We start from the raw sequence: 18042 nt of genomic DNA on the forward strand, positions 1-18042 counted from the left end.
GTTAAAAATAGAAACATTCATTCATTTATTTAAAATTTGGTGTGTCCAGAATATTTCTCGGAATCTGATACCTTACTGCATTAAATTTAGACTTCATAATTTTTGAAATATATTTATAGGCCGGAACAAAATATTTTTATTGATTTCATTTCAATCCTTTTGAAAGCAAAACTAAAAACTGAATTTTATGCTGAATCTGAGAAATTTTTGTTGAATTATTGTTTGAGATATTACATAAATTATGAAAAATAGTTTGTAGTTTACATAAGACTTAAATACCGAGCGATTCTGTTTGCAATACTCATATTCAATAATAATAATAATAATAACAATAAAAATGATAAATAAAATAAAAAGCTTTTTTTCATTAAAAAAATCTTTATATTAAATGCAATTTCATCATTTCCACTTTAAATTAAAGTTGAAGTTTTACTGGAAATGACGACAAATTAGCAAAATATATATAGTAAATTGAACGAAACGATCTAAACAACAGTATAAGTTTGGTATGACTATCAAAATTTGAAGATTAAAAGTGTTTTGTTTGAGAATCTATTAAGAGACCAGTTACTTAAAATATTTAATTGAAAATTGTAGCGAGTGGTAATACTGGCGAACCGGCTGGCCGCCAAAGGCGGCTAGTATATCTATAAACTTCATATACTTCTAAATGCGTTCATTTTTCCAGTTAAATTTGTTCCTCTCTTCTTTCCATTTCACGAGTATTGTTCAGAATATTATTCTAATTCTTGATCATATTGGAGCCACCTCAATCCCGGAGCTCGGGGCCTAGCATTCGATGCACCCTCAGATGGCTGGCCCTGGTGACCATACACATGCATTACTTAAAACTTATATTCATCATTGATTCAAAAATAATAAGGATCTTTCCATAAAAAAATTTACTATTTCAATTCCGCTCAATGATTCTTAGAATTTCTTTACAATGAAAAGTCAAACGGCGTTTCATTTTTCCTTGCGAAACATACATGTTTTGGTACGACTCACGTGTTTCGAATTAGCAGACAGTGGATAATTAGCGTATCTTAACACGACTTTTCTAAAAAAATTTCTTGGAACAAAAGATAATTTGAAACCTCTTAGAAGCTCTTCACTTACTTTCTTGTATGCGAAAGGTATGTACTGTAATCTTCAAAAAATTCTTCGATATATTCATCACATTTTAAACCACCTCTTATTCGAAAAGCGCTGTGAAAATGACGAAATGAAATATGGCATTAAGGTGCTCATATAAAGAAAATTTCAATGAAATTTTGAATAAAAATATAGGTTTGGACGAGAATAAAATAAAATTTGAGATGATATAGAAATCCGTCAATTGATTCTGCCCGCTTGTGAGCATACAAGCACGAAAACTCGGAAAAGTTTCAAGCTAGAAAATGCTTGAAATTTACGATACGATTCTATTGCCTGATTTTTTTTTATTTGAGCGAGATTTTGTAATTTCTTTATAGCACAGATGATACAATTGACTTGAAATCCATATAGGAATGTATGGTAGCGAAACTGTGGATCAATGTGCAAAATGGGCGGTAAAGAAGGAGAGTGTTGATATAATCGTCTCCAAATCAAATTTTCTTCCAAAAAAGGAAAAGTAACTCATGATGTTATTCTTAACCCAGAAATAAAAATAAGAAAATATAACTAAAGCACAGTATTAACGATGTCAGAAAATCTTAAAACACTGAAGGATTTTTTAAAATGAACAGTTTTTCCCCCAACTTTTTAAGAGTTTAAAAGTGTTTCCTTTTCATTTGTTGTGAACGCACGTTTGGAAGAATATGTGTCATTTCGAGGAGATTTTCTCAAAGTGGTGGCCTACTCTTTGTTAAGTTAGATGATAGGTTCAGGGAAATTTAGGAGGATTGACTGCCTTTCGGCTAGGGGCCAGCGCTTCGAAGAAGATGCCAGTTTTGCAAATTGGCCAGTGCTATAGAAGAATGTTGATGGAGGCAGCCAAAAAGGATTCCTGTCTCTACTGCTTTGTTCAGCGGTGGCGAGAAGATCGGCTATTCACAAGAAGTACGATTTCTGTAGAAGGGTGTATCTAGTAAACATTTCAGATCGATGTCTGAAGTTATTTTTCGAAAAATTTAACTCATTCGGAGAGGGAGGGGGATTGCCGAAAAATAGTTACAAATACTTTTCTGTTTGAATTAATTTGGCGAAAAGAAATCCTATTCTAATAGAACTGTTTTGCAATATTAAATTTTTCTGTATCGTAGCCATTCAAAAACGATGAAAGCGCGTTTCCCGATATCACAAACCACACATCGTTACTATTTCGAGCTCTGTTTTTTAACGACTTCATGAAACAGTCATCATAAGAGTCACTTTTTACTCAAAAGTTAATATCTAGGAATCATTTGAAACTGTATAGACTTATGGAATAGGAGTTTTTTTCAGATAGATGGAAAAGCACTTAGACATCTTTCCTTGAAAAATAACCCATTTCAAATTTTTGATAAATATTGATTTTCGTATTGATTGTACATAAATGGAAAAGCAAGAATTTTGCTCGAATTGAAAAAAGAAATGGCACACACACGTATACATATAAATGCACGAAATGCAAAGTAAGCTCAGTGATGCCATAAAAATTATATAGTATATATTTTATGAATAATAAAGAATAGTCTCAGTGCAAACGAGGAGAAATAAATGTTATAAATGCGATAAATAAAAATACAGAAATTGTCTTCAAATTAAATAACGAATATTAAAGTATAAGCATAGAGTTAAAAGTGAAAATAAGTTTAGTTCGCTTAATTTTCTTGCTATCAATAGCCGTTTCACAGAAGCAGCTTCAAAATTATTTAACGCCTATGACCTCATAGGTTCAAAATCCGCCATTACTTACCAGATGTTTGAAAAGCTCCGAAATCCTAAAGTCACGTACATTGCTGTTTGGTGATCCGGAGAGCCACAAATTACGAAAGTGGCGGTTGATGACACGTTCTTTTGTGAAGTTATTTTAGGATGTCCAAAGGCTAATATTAGAAGGACCATTTTGCATAAAAATTGTGCGTGAAAAGCACTGATGTGCTTTCAGATCAGAAACAATTTTACTCTGTAACACCAATGCGTACCACTGCCCGATGATCGAGCATGTACTGGATTTTTAACTAATTTCTCAAAGAAATATGGCCCAGAATAGATGATGGATTAAATTCCTAATACACCCTTACTTTTGAAGATTACAACGGAATCCGTAAGACTGAACGTAGATTTTCTGGTTCTGAATTCGGCAGTTGTGAGTATTTATCGAACTGTCTAAATCAAAGTTCGCTTCATCTATTAAGAGGACATTCCAAGGCCATTCTCCATCAACTTCGAAGCGAGCAAGAAATTGAAATGAGAACCGTTGTTGAGTCTCAAAATCATGTAGCAGCAATTTCTTGGTTTAACTTTGGCTTTCTTAACAATTGGGCAGTTGAATGAGATTCCTGGAGAATGAAATTGAAGATAGAATAGTACTTACTATGCAAGACTTCTCTTTGAAACGAAATATGATGCAAGTCACATTTAAAAAAGACTTGCCGACAGCTGCAGGATTGATTTCAGGACATCTAAACACAGTTTCTTCTTTCAAATGTGTCTTCTGTGATAAGCCACCGATTAAAAGATTGTCATTTTGCCAGAAATTTGGATTTAAATGAAAAAATTTGCACGTTTGAAGAAGCGAGGTTGTTGTTACTCCTCAACATCGATAATGTTGCAAAGCTATGCAGAGTTCAAGTCAATTGTGAGAATTGTAATGATAAACATCATGTTGTGATGTGTCCGAACGTAAAAACCTTCCAAGTCCAGAAAAGCAATTAGTGATTTCAATGTTAAACAGTTCATTACGTTGCCCAACCCCGCTTGTTCTACAAGTGTCTTTCTACAAACTCTGGCTGTATTTCTTCAAGACAAGGAAGGAAATTTTCGTGTAAGTGTATTAATTGATACAGATAGTCAAAAATCTTACATAAGTCAAGAAGATGTAGAGAAGATGAACTATAAACTAACTAGAGCTGAAATTATCCAAAATCTTTTTGGTGGTGGTGAGAGTCCCCAGAAGCATCATCTATAAAAAGTTTATGCGAGTAGCTTCCAAAAGGACTATCATTGTACTTTTGAGGCTTTTGATCAAAAGAAAATATGTGTAGATATCCCAAGAGCAGTTTCTGGGTCCTATACAAACACACCCACACACACACACACACACACACAAAAAAAAGAAAGTAGATTTCTTATTCATCAAGAAGCGTCCCTTTCTAATTCAACATCTTCAGTGCATTTATCAATAGATGATGATATAGCAGGCAAACTTTGTACAAGAAAAATTTTGAAGCTTTCTGGCATCTTAGTTGCCATGGAAATTCTATTTGAATAGACTCTCAATTAATTGATGAGTCGAAGAATGGCAGTTATACGACAGTTTTATCATTACATGTGAACAACAGCAATATTTGTGTTCTTCGGAATATTGGACTCTACCCTTAAACAAAATAAAAAGGAACTCGAAAAGGAAACTGAAGATTTTTTTTTTTAAAATTCTGTTAAATAAGGTGAAGATGGAAAATATATTGTTTCGTTACCTTGGTTAGAAGATCATCCTGCATTGACTACAAATAAAAAAATTGACGGAACAATGGCTAAAAAATTCAGTTTATAAAATAAATGTTCTTGGTATTTTTCATGATTATGAAAATGTTTTGAGAACTGGAAGAAAGCAGATATAGTTGAAAAAAATAAGTATTGGAGATATAAACAATTTTGGTAGGCATTATCTTCCTCAACGACCTTCCTGTGGCAAAGATCTGAATTTTCAATGGATCTTCCAAAAGCAAAGAAAATCCACCATTAAATGACTCCTCAGTTAATGGTCCAACCTTGTGGAGCTTATTACATCTATTTTAAATCGGTTTCAAATGGGGAAGTATGATGCCATCGCTGATATTCATAAAGCTTTTCTTCCAATTCTATTGAATGATAATGATAAAGATTACTTGTGATTTCTTTAGGGACAAGAAAGGGATCCGAACCTTATCAAAGTCTACAGACATTGTCGTGTAGTGTTTGGAGTTAAATCCAGTCCATTCCTTTTAGGTTCGACTCTGAGTTATCACTTAGAAAGAGTTTCTGATTGTCACTGATTAACGGCTTAGCGTTCAGAGAAATTTGTTAGTTGATAATTATGTAACTAGTGTTGCAACGAGGATGAATTAGAGAGGTTTATCAATGAATGAAAAGAAATTATGGCTACAGGAAAATTTGATTTTCATGGCTGGTAATACAAATCTTTTGATGCCTTTAAAGAAAACTATGATGAATCTCGAAAGACTTCTTCTAATCAGATTTCTATGTCCTTGATCTTGTTTGGAATATCAAGAACGATACATTAAGAGTTGACATTCGAAAGGAAGTGGAACATGAAGTCACAAAAGCAACAAGGAGACATTATTTTTAAATGTCACAAAATATTTTATCCTATTGGTATTACTGCTTTTATAACTTTTATTCCCAAAGTAATATTTCAAGAATGTTGGAAAATTAGGATTAATTTGAATGAAAATTTACCAAAAGATATTGCTCAGAAATTTAATAAAGGTGACAAGCAGTTGCATGAATTAAACAAATTAGAAATACTGAAGGGTCAAAAATTACCTCAATTGAATCAGACGGTGCTGTCATGATGGTGTTGTAATTTTCTCAGGAAACTTGAAAACTTTTAAAATAATTATAGCTTATTTTACGAAACAAAGAAAATATTATACGTCAAGACTAGCGTCCTTCATTCAAGTGCTCCACTTGGGTATTATTACTTATGAACACATATGTTGCTCAACAGCGCAGCCTACCAGTTTCGTTATAGCTCACGACAAATACCAGGATGGATTCAGGGACATAAGGACTCAAAATATAGTTTACATGTCTTTTGTGATGCAAGTCAACAAGGCTATTCCCTTTGTATTTTTCTAAGATCCAGAAAAGATGAAATAATTGCTTGTAATTTAGTTGCAGTAAGATTTAGAGTAGCTCCTTTTAAAGTTATTACAATTTCAGTATTGGAGTTGCTAGGCTGTTGTATTGGACTGAAACTTACAAAAACCATATTTAAAGATTTCGAAGATCTTGATAAATTCCCTGTTTATTACTTGTCGAATTCCATGAATTGTTTGTATTGGATAAAAAAAAGGGTTGAATAACAGACAACGCTTGAGATGAATGAAATAAGATCTAACAGTGAACCAGATCAGTGGGTACCTCGGAATTTAAACACCGCAACTCTGTCTTCTATAGGTTGTTAAGTCAAAACTTTGATTGCTCAACGCTCGTGGGAAAGTCCGACCTGGTTCAAAGATGAAGAAAAATTGTAGGCTGCATCTAATTTATCACTAGATGAAAACACTATTAATACAGAGAAAGAAACATCAGTTGTCGTATCGTTAAATGTATCAAAACATATTTACGAATTCTTAACTAAATTTTCTTTATGTGAGAAGCTGATAAGAGTTCCTGCTTGGGTAATCAAGTTTTATAAAAATTGTAAAACTATGGATCACTGCCATTTAACAAGAAGTTCGTTACTGAAGATTAAAGAAATGAAAGAGGCAGAAACAAAAATCATGTATATTGTAAAAAAATAATAATCTTCGTTTGCCTCAGTTAATGAAGAAAAATTAAGAACCCTTCAATATGTTGTGGATAGAAATGAAAGAAGACCAGATTGAGACTTCATGCTGACCTACGTAAACATTTCAGATTGGAACACTTTGGTCATTGAAGACGAAATACTAATAAAATTCTGAAATAAAATAAAATATTCTGGTCTTTAGGAAAAGTGAGAGATATTTCCCTGAAAAGGTAGTGTTATTCGTCTTATTGAAGTGAATGAAATTTTGCAATGTTTGTATTCTCTTGAAGTAAATGCAGTTTCTGCGGAGCCTTTACGTAGCGAGCTTTAAAGACTGTGAGAAAAAAGGTTCAAGCAGCGGGGGAAGAAAACAACAACCATGAAAGGCCTCATTTTGTGGATATTAGAGAATCCAGCTTATATATATATATAAACAAGATGTGGGCGGGAACTCAAGAATGTCAGGAGATTAAGTCTTTATTTTTGAGTTTCAAAGCTCAAATTCAAAAGGTGGGAGTATCGATTAAACATTTTTTTAATAATTAATTAATTATATATAAGATAACATAATTTCTGGAAAAAAACGCAAATGATAATTTAAGGAAATTCTTTCCAGACTCTTTGTAAATATTAGTTTTATAAAAATTCTTTTCTTACAACTGTGAGAGTTATTTTGTTACATAAACAAATTGCCTGATTCCATATCAATTTTACTGATTAAAAGAATCTGATTTTAAGTCTTTTGGTAATTAGAGAAGTTTTATTTATAGTATTTTATTGATTCTAAATGCTGAAGCAACAGTAGTTAACTGTCAATGATTTCGCATGTTCTGCTGCCATTTATCATTGTATGAAATATCTCAGTTTATCTCATATCTTATCCATTAATACGTTGCATATATTATCATCAAATTTGCGACAATTCTTCCTAAATATGTAAGTTTTATTTCGATATCTTCCCTATTTATTTTACTTTTTTAGCGCTGTAGTTGCAAAATTTGCTCTTAACACTTTAGTAACTTCAAATAAACAATATATCAATATGAGCATTTTTATTATTCTTCGATTCTTTATTAGGTTTTCTGTCCCCATAGTGTAATCTTCTTTCTAGAAATTAGAACAATTTCTTAAACCTTTGACTGCTCAATTTTTGAAAATCAGTATTTCTGATACTATATGTTGCACGACAATAATATGATATAATAAAAATTCGTAATCGTAAAAATAAGCATATTAAACTGCTACAAACGTGGGATGTAATAGAAAATAGACCGATTGCCAACCCGCGGAAATCGAAGGATAAGCAGCTGGAGGGTTAAGTTTCAAGATTCTTCAGTTTAAATCAAAATAAAAAGAACGTTAAGATTTTTTCTATCGACTGTATTTATTCTATAAAAATATTTATTTACAAAGTCCGTTGCCAAAAATTTAAAGATAAATAAAGGAATTAATAAGGAAATTACAGAGAGCATTAGTGGTCAGTCAATTTTCTTTTTATTGTAATACAACTTAATTTATAGCACATCCATTGTATTAAGAGTACGGATTGGTCAAAATAAAAAAATAAAGTTGCTACATTGATTAATCAGTATTAATTCAAAATCTAAAATTGCGATTTTAAAAGTGTGACTTAAGAATTTTAAAACATTTCAGAAAGCATTTACCTTCAACCAAAAAAAAACAAAAAAAAAACACTATGCTAGCAAAAACCACGTGTTACTGATTGACTGAATTTTATTAAATTGAGATCTTCATCACCAGTTTCCAAATGGTCGTAATTAATGAACATCAAAGACTGAAATAAAAATTACAGATGGCGAATTATTAAAAATAATTTTAATAATCGTTCCTCTTTTGTAGCCTTTTTGCCATAATCCAAATAAGAGACAACGCTGTCGGACAATGACAAATAATGACCGGTTGGCAATTCCAATAGGACAACCATTTTCCCATCATGATCACGTGATCTACCTTAGGTAGCCGTGGCTTTCTATAACGAACAACAGTGGTCTTATACGCTCTTTAGGTTTAGGAAGGGTTAGTAGATTTCTCTTTTTGATAAAACCCCTAACCTTCTGGTTCTGTACATCGCAATTCCAATTAATCCGTCATCATGAGAATATTCAAGGATCTCATCACAGGTGATGAAATGTTCACTGATTCTAGTAAATATAAACTTGTTGACGATTGCCTATATGAAGTGGAATGCGTGCATGTCCAGCGACGTCAAGGGGATATTCAATTAGATGGTGCGAATCCATCCCAGGAAGATGAAGACGAAGGAACCGAAGATGTTGTGGAGTCTGGCTTAGATCTGGTTTTAAATCAACGTCTAGTTGAGACGGGCTTTTCTAAAGCTGACTACAAATCTTATCTGAAAACCTACACAAAATCCTTGCAAGATAAATGGAAGGAACTTGGTATGAGTGACAGTGAAATAAGTGAAGCCAAATCGAAATTCACAGAAGCAGTCAAGAAAGTTTTACCTAAAATTGGAGATTACCAGTTTTTTATGGGCGAAAGCTCAAATCCAGATGGCCTAATTGCTTTATTGGATTATAGAGAAAATTCAGATGGAACAGAAACTCCCGTAATGATATTTTTCAAACATGGTTTAGAAGAAGAAAAAGTTTAATGGATTGTAATTACATGAACTGATCATTATGCTGCTCCGAGTTTAAAATTTCATATATATATATATATATAATATATTGTATAATAAGCCAATTGTTTTGTGTTTAATATAATTATTATTCCTTTTATTTATTCTCTTACGTTAATGATTATCCCATGGTATATTTAATATCTAATTGCATAACTGTTTCCAATATTAAGATGTAATGAAATTATTAGATGTAATTTGCAAGAAAAATTCTCTACTGTTTTATGCATATAGTATGACAAATTTTTTGCGATTCAAAATAAGTATTGGCTTTCTTAAACAATAAGAGACAAATATTCAAACTATCAACATTTAACATGAAATCATTTTTCAGTATTTATTTGTTTAATGTATTTGGTATTAATTTAGTTAAGTATTTATTTGCTTTTAATAAAACTGCATTGGCATATTTGTTTTAGTTTTTTTTATTTTGGACGATATCATTAGTTACTGGTTCTTATCTTAGCTTACTTCAGTTAAGCCTAAATTGATCATGAAATATCTTTCAATTTCTCTGCACGGTAAAAGGTTTTCTCAAAGGCAAATAGCCTCTAAAAGAAATTGAAAATATCTGTTTAATTATTATTAGTGATTTCTTGCATTATGAGTTGCAGCAGCTTTCTTTTATATATAACTTTTTAAAAAATTATTGTAATTCTTTAAATTTTATTTTAGCACATTTCTCTTGATTTTAATTTTGGTATCATATACATTTCAGATTTTTTTAAAAATAAGTATTGAATTACTTGTTTACATCTTTTCTGTATGGTGATTCTGAATTTTCATCTATTGTTTGCAGGATAATTTGGGTAAGCCAATCTTTCAGTGTCCTCTCATGTTTGCCTTTTATTTTTCTTGTTCTTAAATTTCAAGAATAAAAATTTTGATTTTTTTTTAATTGTAAGAAAAGGGGAAAAAAGAATTCCTGCGAATTCAAATAATACGTTTAAACTTAATGACAACAGGAAATTTATTTTCGAATGATCTGAACTTTGCATTGTAACAGAATAAATGTTGCAGATTTTTTAAAGGAAGATTTGAAAATTCTAATAAAAACTAGACAAATATAATTTTAGCTACAAGACAAAAAAGTGTAAAAAAACCACAATTATTTATGATTTTTTTTATAGAAATATACTTACTGAATTTTTGTTGTTTGGGAACTAGTACAATTGCTTTACTAATTAATGATTGAAATTGCTCTCTCCTAGTGGAATTTATCTGTTTCTATTCTAGTTGTAAAGATAATTTTTGAAACTCTCATCCTGTTCAACTTGCCCATGTGCAGAGGATACTTTTGAATACAAATAAGGGATATAAGAATAATAACTCCACGAATCAACCAAAGAAAAGAAAATACATTATTCCAATCTGAAGATCCCGAAACTAAGAGATTTTTTTCTTTAGTTTATAATCTGAAAGTTAGTGCAACTACCTATTCTGTCGATTTTATTAAAATGTTTAAGTGTAAGTAAGATGTAAGTGTAATGTTTAAAAACTTGGGACGTTCATCTAAGTCATGCTTGCCAACTTTTTTTTTTTTTTTGTATAGTTGCGTAACTATTTTTCCATTGATAACCTTATACTTCTACTGCTTTCTTCCCTTTTAACTTAGTTTCCCGAACCATTTATTACAGATTTTTGTGTAATTTCCTTATAAGAGAAAACTTTATTATTTATAACAGATTTTTTTTAAATATCCTATAAACAAAATGATTAGAAATTCAATTAATTTAATTAAGAAAGTATATATTTATACGCTAACTAATATACTCAGCATATCGTAGAATGAAAATATCTTCTTATGTAACTTTGGTGCATATTTGCTTTATTTAAAGTGTCGTCCACCTTTAAAATATAAAGGAAAAGTATTATAGCCTGAAAGTGAATTCGAATATGAAGTTCAATATTTTTTTCACACAATCATCAGTTGATTTTACTTTCATATCTCTGTAAAGAATTTATTTTATATGCAAATGCAAAATGGCAGTGATAAAAAACATCACAAAAGTGATTGCACTTTGAAAAATTCTCAGATAAATTTGTAACTTTAATTATTGTTTGCTAATTTTATTTTTATATTTTGGTGACATTTAAAAAAAATTGTTTGGCTTTTATTACTTGCTTACTTTTCCATGTTTATTATTTTCAAATGATTCATAATTTTCAAGAAACCAACAATCTTTGAAAAATTAATATTTTTTACTATATTGGGGATTAATCAACACCAATATGTTGCTAAATTAGTAATTTTATCCTATACAACTGTGTAATATATGCTAAATACTTAAAGAAGAATATCAAATAAAAAATAAGACCAGAAAAAGATTTTCATCAAAGTTAAATTAATGCAATAATAGATTTATTCTTGAAAAATTAGTGGGAAGTCTCAATTTAACTGCTATAAAAATTTCTAGTTTATACCAAAATCTTTTATTCTTCATTTTCACTTGGAACTACTCAACGTGTGCTCAGCTCAGCTGAATTACATAGATATTTAGCTTGGAGAGAAATAGTGCAAAAACAAAAGGCTTAGACTTTTCTTCATGAAATCAATGAAAAACTAGCCTAAATGTATTGGAAAACTTTATTTGTAGATGAAAACAAATTAAAAAATTTTGGTTCTGATCAGCATATAATTGTGTGGAAAAATTGGAATGAATTTAATTTAAGAATTTAGTTGGAATGTATTCCCACACGAGGGATAAGTCCAACATTTTGTAATTAAAAACAACTTTTATTTTTTTTATCAGGTCATTAATCCTAAATACATTGGTCTTTACATTCGCTTCTGGTGTCTCTATAGATGCTTGCAAATTCTAATCTGATACTGGAAAGAATACAACATTAATGCTAAAACCAAACCGAAAATTTTAGGGAGGGAAAAAAGAAGGAACATTGATAGAAATATAACAAATAAAAGAGAGAGGGGAGCACATTGTTTCAAACCTTTAAAAGTTGTAGATGCTGCAATATATCCTACTAATTGATTGAAATGTTCTAAAATTTATTAATAAATAGAGATTTTTTTAAAATGTGTAAAGACATTTCTGATATAGCTTATTTAATTGCTGATTTTTTTTTTATTTGTTGAAAAAAATTTTTTTTTGTATACTCTAAAAATTTTCCAATGAAGTCTTGTAAAGAAATGGTCATAAATATTTTTATAAAATTATCTTTCTTAAATATTAATTTTTAATAATGGATGGAACAATATTTCATTAACATTTGTAAATGTTTGAACACTTTTGGGAGCTTCTGTATAGTAATTATTTTAGTAAAAATTAAATATGGTATGAAACTATGTAATTCTCATCTGAATGCTTCTTTGATGAAAACAGTTTTTCTTTTCTTTTTCTAGAACATTCTTTAACATTAAAATGTGATTATGATTTATTCCTATTTTTATAAAACTTCCGAATTTGCGAAACATTTGAAATTGTACCAAATAATTCTTAAAAGACAAAGGAAAACTAATTTTTTTCCCAGTGTGATATGGATAATTTTTATAGAATGACAAGAAATGTAACCAGTTATTGCAAGTGGTAACTAAAAGGCTAATAATTGAAATTACTTAAAATATGTTTTCATCAATACGAAAGGTAAAACTAAACTAACTAAACTAAAAACTAAATATCTATATATCTCATTTTATTAGTAAAATAACTTAGACAGGAGTTATTTTATTTGATCTTACTAGGGTTGCAAAGTTAAAATAACAAAAAAGGAGAAATAATTTTTTTTTAAAAAAAAGGCCAGGTTAAAAAAAATTTAAATGCTATTTTTTGGTAATTTATCATTAGAAAAAGACTTAGTATGGTTTGAGTGCAAGGCTTTTTAAAATTAAATGGAAACATAAAATTAATAGGCTCAGAAAATATCTGAAATAATTTACCAACATTTTGAGGGCTTTTGGGCAGTTGCATTACTGAGGTAAATATCTCATTCAGTTTCAAAAAATACAGGCATAATTTTTTTTAATGTGCTCAAAACTTATGCACCTTATTTCTCTTTAAAAAAAAGAAAGAAAGCCCCTATTATTTTATACTTAGCAGCTATTCATTGAAGAACAGAAAGGAATTGTAGTGTTTCTTTACATACTCCTTCAAATACCTTAATGCTGAATCATGAATACAAGAAGGAACATTAATAACCATAGTCACTAAAGATAAAAAAAGTTTTTTTACCTTATTTATTATCTGGCTGTAAATCAATTGAAAAGTTCAATGCCTGAAGCTTATAAAACAACAGAATTAGTTATAAAAATATTTCTAAAAATCATTATAGGAGACACTCCTCCTTTCAAAATACTTTTTTTCTAATTTGAATTTCAAGATCTTTGATCTTGTATTGAAGAAAAAGTTGGTATTAGTGAATAAATAACTTTTTATAATTTCACTTTTAAGGTAATAATTCATATAATATGAGAGTGAAGAGAAAAGGATGGGATTTCTAAAATGCTTTAAATATTTCAAAGTTTGAATCTATGTTATGAGATTAGCCACTTTTCTCGAACAGTTGGTTCGATGGAATTAATGGCTACAAAAATATTAAATAAATCTTTTGTGTGATTTGATCTTAAGGGTTTCCTCAGAAAAATATTTTAAAATTTTGTTTGCATTCAACTCATGCTGTTTTAGTAGCCGCAACTATTTTGTTCACCCGTTTTGTTCATTGTGCTATGTATCTGTATATTTTTATACATTCAAATTATGTCACAGGAAAGAGCACTAGCATTTGAAAATGGATGCACTTAAAGATTATTTCTGAAATTTATCCTTAGTTAAAAATGCAGTAGAATTTCAAAAAAATTAGTTAAGAGCATGTCTTTTTCCAAAATCTACCTCCATCAGAAATAAGCCAAATTTTCATATCTTGATTATCAATAATGTATAAAAAGACTAATATGAAATAGTTACAATAATGAAAATGGTTTGAATTTTCTTTCAACAATGAAAATATATTGCTGTGAAGTACGTTTAAAATATTTTTGAAAAATTATTGAAAAAAGTAAAAATATAAGGAAAAGGGTAGTTAATATTAAAAAAATAATTTTTGTTAAATTTTAAAATGGTGTAAAAGTCCTTTTTGTGTTGCAATATTTTGGAAAACCAACTTTTACAATCCTAGTTCAGTGCAATAGAAAAAGGCATATCCATTTCAATCCCATTCTGAAAATGATTTGAAGCTAAAAAGGCACATAAAATCATTATTATTCTTACATAATTTGACTAAATCGTACATTTTTAATTTTAATTTGCCAGCAACTTGAATTTTTCTAATTCTTTCTGGCTTGTATTTTCTATTATTGTAATAGTAAAATATAAATTGTGTGAGACGAATTTCTGAGTTATTTTCATACTATTGTACTTTATGTTGATGTGCTCATGAGAAAATGATTAAATTGAACTAGGTGTGATTTCCCCAGAACTTTCTTGCATACTGTCTAATAAAGGTGCTATCAAAGATAATGCCTTGTGTGGCATTGGTGTACAATTGTTAAGAAATATTAACCTTTGGTGTGATTTCAGCATTTTTATTGAATCTATCGTGTGATCTTTAGCAAGTGTTTTGGTGGTTAATTTCTGGCTTGCGATTAAAAGTATCCAAAAATTGAATTTGGATTTTAGACATGTTCTCAGTTAATCAAAACAAATATTAGATACAGAACTGCACTTGTAATTACAAAATCCCTTGTCAAATTTGATATATTTAAATCACTGAGTTTTTGAATTATCACATTTACATGTTTCTGAAAGAACAGATTGACAAATGGTTGACCCCTCATTCGACTGAGCTCTCTTTAATAGTTATTGTGTTAATTTATATTTGATTAAGGGGACTGATAAACTTCCTCTGAATAGATTTTGTACAAAATTTGATGGATATCTATAAATTTAGTGAAAAGACTTTATACCAAATTTCAACCATCTAGCTAAAAGTTTTTTTTGAGTTTTCTTTGTCGCACCTAAATAGACAGACATTTTCCAAAGATGTGTGTTTAGAACTCAGAGAGGTCTGAAAATATGGAAAAAATTTTTGACGAAAACAATACTTTCTCTATATTTTGTGTACAAGAAAGTAAAACTAACAAATAAAGGAAAATTCTCCATATTTCTAATATTTTTTCTAATACCATTCCAAGGGAAAATTCTAATATGTTTTTTATTTGATGCCATAGATATGATAATGATGAATTGAAATTTATTTTGAGTTAAATTTCAAAACAATTTTCTTAAACATCAAGATAATTATTTCATATCCTTCATAATTATTTTGATTTAAACCTGGAAATTGTTTATTTTTGTGAATCATGTATTTGATCAACATTACTTATTTCTGTTCTTGATTTATTTTGCAATGGAATTCTCAGTGAATGCAATTAATGGCATGTCTTTTTCTAAAATGAAATTTTCACACATTTCTTGTCAGTTTTGAAATGATGCTTGTGCTTGTATTTCCTATGACTAAATGCAATTTATTTATGAATTATCAATTTATTTAAATTTTAATTTCATGATAAGGATTAAGGAGAAAGTGTGTGGGTTCTTATTCCATCTGTGTGTATCATGGAGACAAAGTATTAGAGCAATTATTCCAATTGTTAAAGCTAGAAGCAATGGAAATTGAAAAAATAATATCATGCTCCATACACATTGTTAAATCAATGATGATGACAAGGAGCAAAAAAAATCATACTATGCCTCAAGTATCATTTACCTTTACGATGTGAATGGTGCTATCTGGTATTGAATTTGGAAGAAATATATAAGATTTCGTAATGCATATAGTAATAATTAATGTGTAAAAAGTTAAAAGCAATTAAAATAAAAATTTTATATTTCTTTATTTACTAATAAACAAGCTTTTAAAAATGTTTTTTGTATTAAATTTATTTAATATTCTTGTTGAAAGTTGGCTAGATCCAGGCAATATCGAACATACGGCCAGACTTGTCCAGAGTGTCTGTATTTTTTTTCCCTTGTGGCAATATCAGAAAAATTTAATTTTAAAGGTTTAGTTAAACCAATTGAAGCAAAATTGTTTTGATTAAATTTTGGAACATTGTTCTGATAGCATTGCTACCTTGCTACTCTGTGCAAGTTTTTTTATATTACTTTTTTTTTTATAAATCTAGCAAGAAAAATTGCTTTATAACTTAAAAACGATGATCATATCATTGAATAATATTTAGTTGTATTAAGAAAGTTCTTTTTTTTTTTTTTTTTACTATTTTGATTAGAATGATATTTTAATTCCAATTTTAAATCGTTTTGAAGACAAGATACTAAAATCATTTTTCTTGGAAGTAATCTGAAATGAAATATTTTATTATTTTAAGTTGGAGTTATATTTATGAGCTCTGAGACTCACATTAATAGGTTCCCTTAGAGGATTTAATCCTAAGGAATTTTTACTTAGTACTCTATTAAAAAATTTCAGATACGTTTCTATTTTTAGATTTTTTTTATTACAATGTAAATAAAAGATTTTTTTTAAAAAATTATTTTATGTTGTATAATGGCATGTAAATTTTACATAAAAAATTAATTTTAGTAAAGAAATTAAATAAGAAAATAAGCACTTTTGTTTTGAAGTCACAAATAAATAGAATAATAAAAAGTATTCTTGTCCATTTTTCAAGGTTTTATTTTCAATCAAAAAGCTACTTTTTAATTTATAATCTGTTATTACTATTTTATTATTTTCAGCATTCTTATGATTATTCCTGCAAACACAATTTACAACTATTTTTTAAAATTATTATTTCAACTTTTTTAAAAAAATATTCTTTGGTTGCTCACCCTTATTGAGTTATCATAAAGTTTTCTCATTTTCATAATGTTCCTTAAATTTTCTAAATGATTGTAGTAAGAAGACATGTGTAATCCATTTATTTGTGATGGGATTGTCATTTTTTTTAGAAGCTGTACATAGTTTCAAATAACACAAAAAATTAAAGTATCTCTCGTTATTTCTCAACATTATTCTCATTGAATATATGAAATAGTATTTAAATCTATTAAGTATATGTATGTAATGTTTCAAATGCACTGAAAAGATTTTATGTAAAATAGTATCAGTGACATGGAAATAAATAATTTTTAAAATTCAAAGATGTCAGATTAGGCTATTTGCTTTTTACAATATTAAGCTTGTTGGAATACTTTTTGACAAATGCTGTTGAGAAATGGGCCTACTTTAAAATTTACACAAATCAATCGCTTTTCAAACATTTGATGATTTGGAAATGGTTACTACTAATAAAAAATTTCTTCGACGTTTTTCTAAATTTATTTTATTAAGTTTGGGAAGTTATTAATAACTACTGGAAATGTTTATAAAAGATTAGGTCATGGATGCACATAGAGCTCATTTTAATTAGATTTTGGCTTTTGGAGGAAAGTATGTAGTAAATATTTTATCCAGCATGAATCTCTTGGAAAAATCATTGGAAAATGGGTTCTGTTTAATATTCTCTAGCAATATGGAAACTACATACTGTTCCCATGAAGATGCAGTAAAGAGCTCCTCAGAATTCACAAAACTCATTTTTTAGTTTCCGGTTAAGCTTATGTTTAGCCTTTTCAAAGACAAAATGTTTATTGATATCGCATGAAATTCAAAGGGAAATATTTTATAGATTTAACTTTCAAATTTAAAATCTAAGATTTTTAAAAGAGCTTTTAACTGTTATAACGAATAAAATAATTTTGTAAGCCAACATTTCTATCGT

General features: G+C 29.0%; 2 protein-coding genes across 2 annotated transcripts in view; both read left to right on the plus strand.

The window, feature by feature from the left end:
* The first annotated feature begins 8611 nt into the window (after positions 1–8611).
* LOC129968992 (translationally-controlled tumor protein homolog) lies at positions 8612–9618 on the plus strand. Its single transcript, XM_056083384.1, has one exon. The coding sequence runs from the start codon at positions 8757–8759 to the stop codon at positions 9276–9278; it is 522 nt and encodes a 173-aa protein (XP_055939359.1). The 5' UTR covers positions 8612–8756; the 3' UTR covers positions 9279–9618.
* Positions 9619–10085: 467 nt separating this feature from the next.
* LOC129969012 (uncharacterized) overlaps positions 10086–18042 on the plus strand; it is a 53513-nt gene continuing 45556 nt past the window's right edge. Inside the window, exon 1 of the mRNA XM_056083407.1 lies at positions 10086–10114. The gene's annotated coding sequence lies outside the window, so the exon portion shown is untranslated. The remainder of the gene's footprint in view (positions 10115–18042) is intronic.

This window comes from Argiope bruennichi, chromosome 5 (genome assembly GCF_947563725.1).
Source record: "Argiope bruennichi chromosome 5, qqArgBrue1.1, whole genome shotgun sequence".
Taxonomy (NCBI): domain Eukaryota; kingdom Metazoa; phylum Arthropoda; class Arachnida; order Araneae; family Araneidae; genus Argiope; species Argiope bruennichi.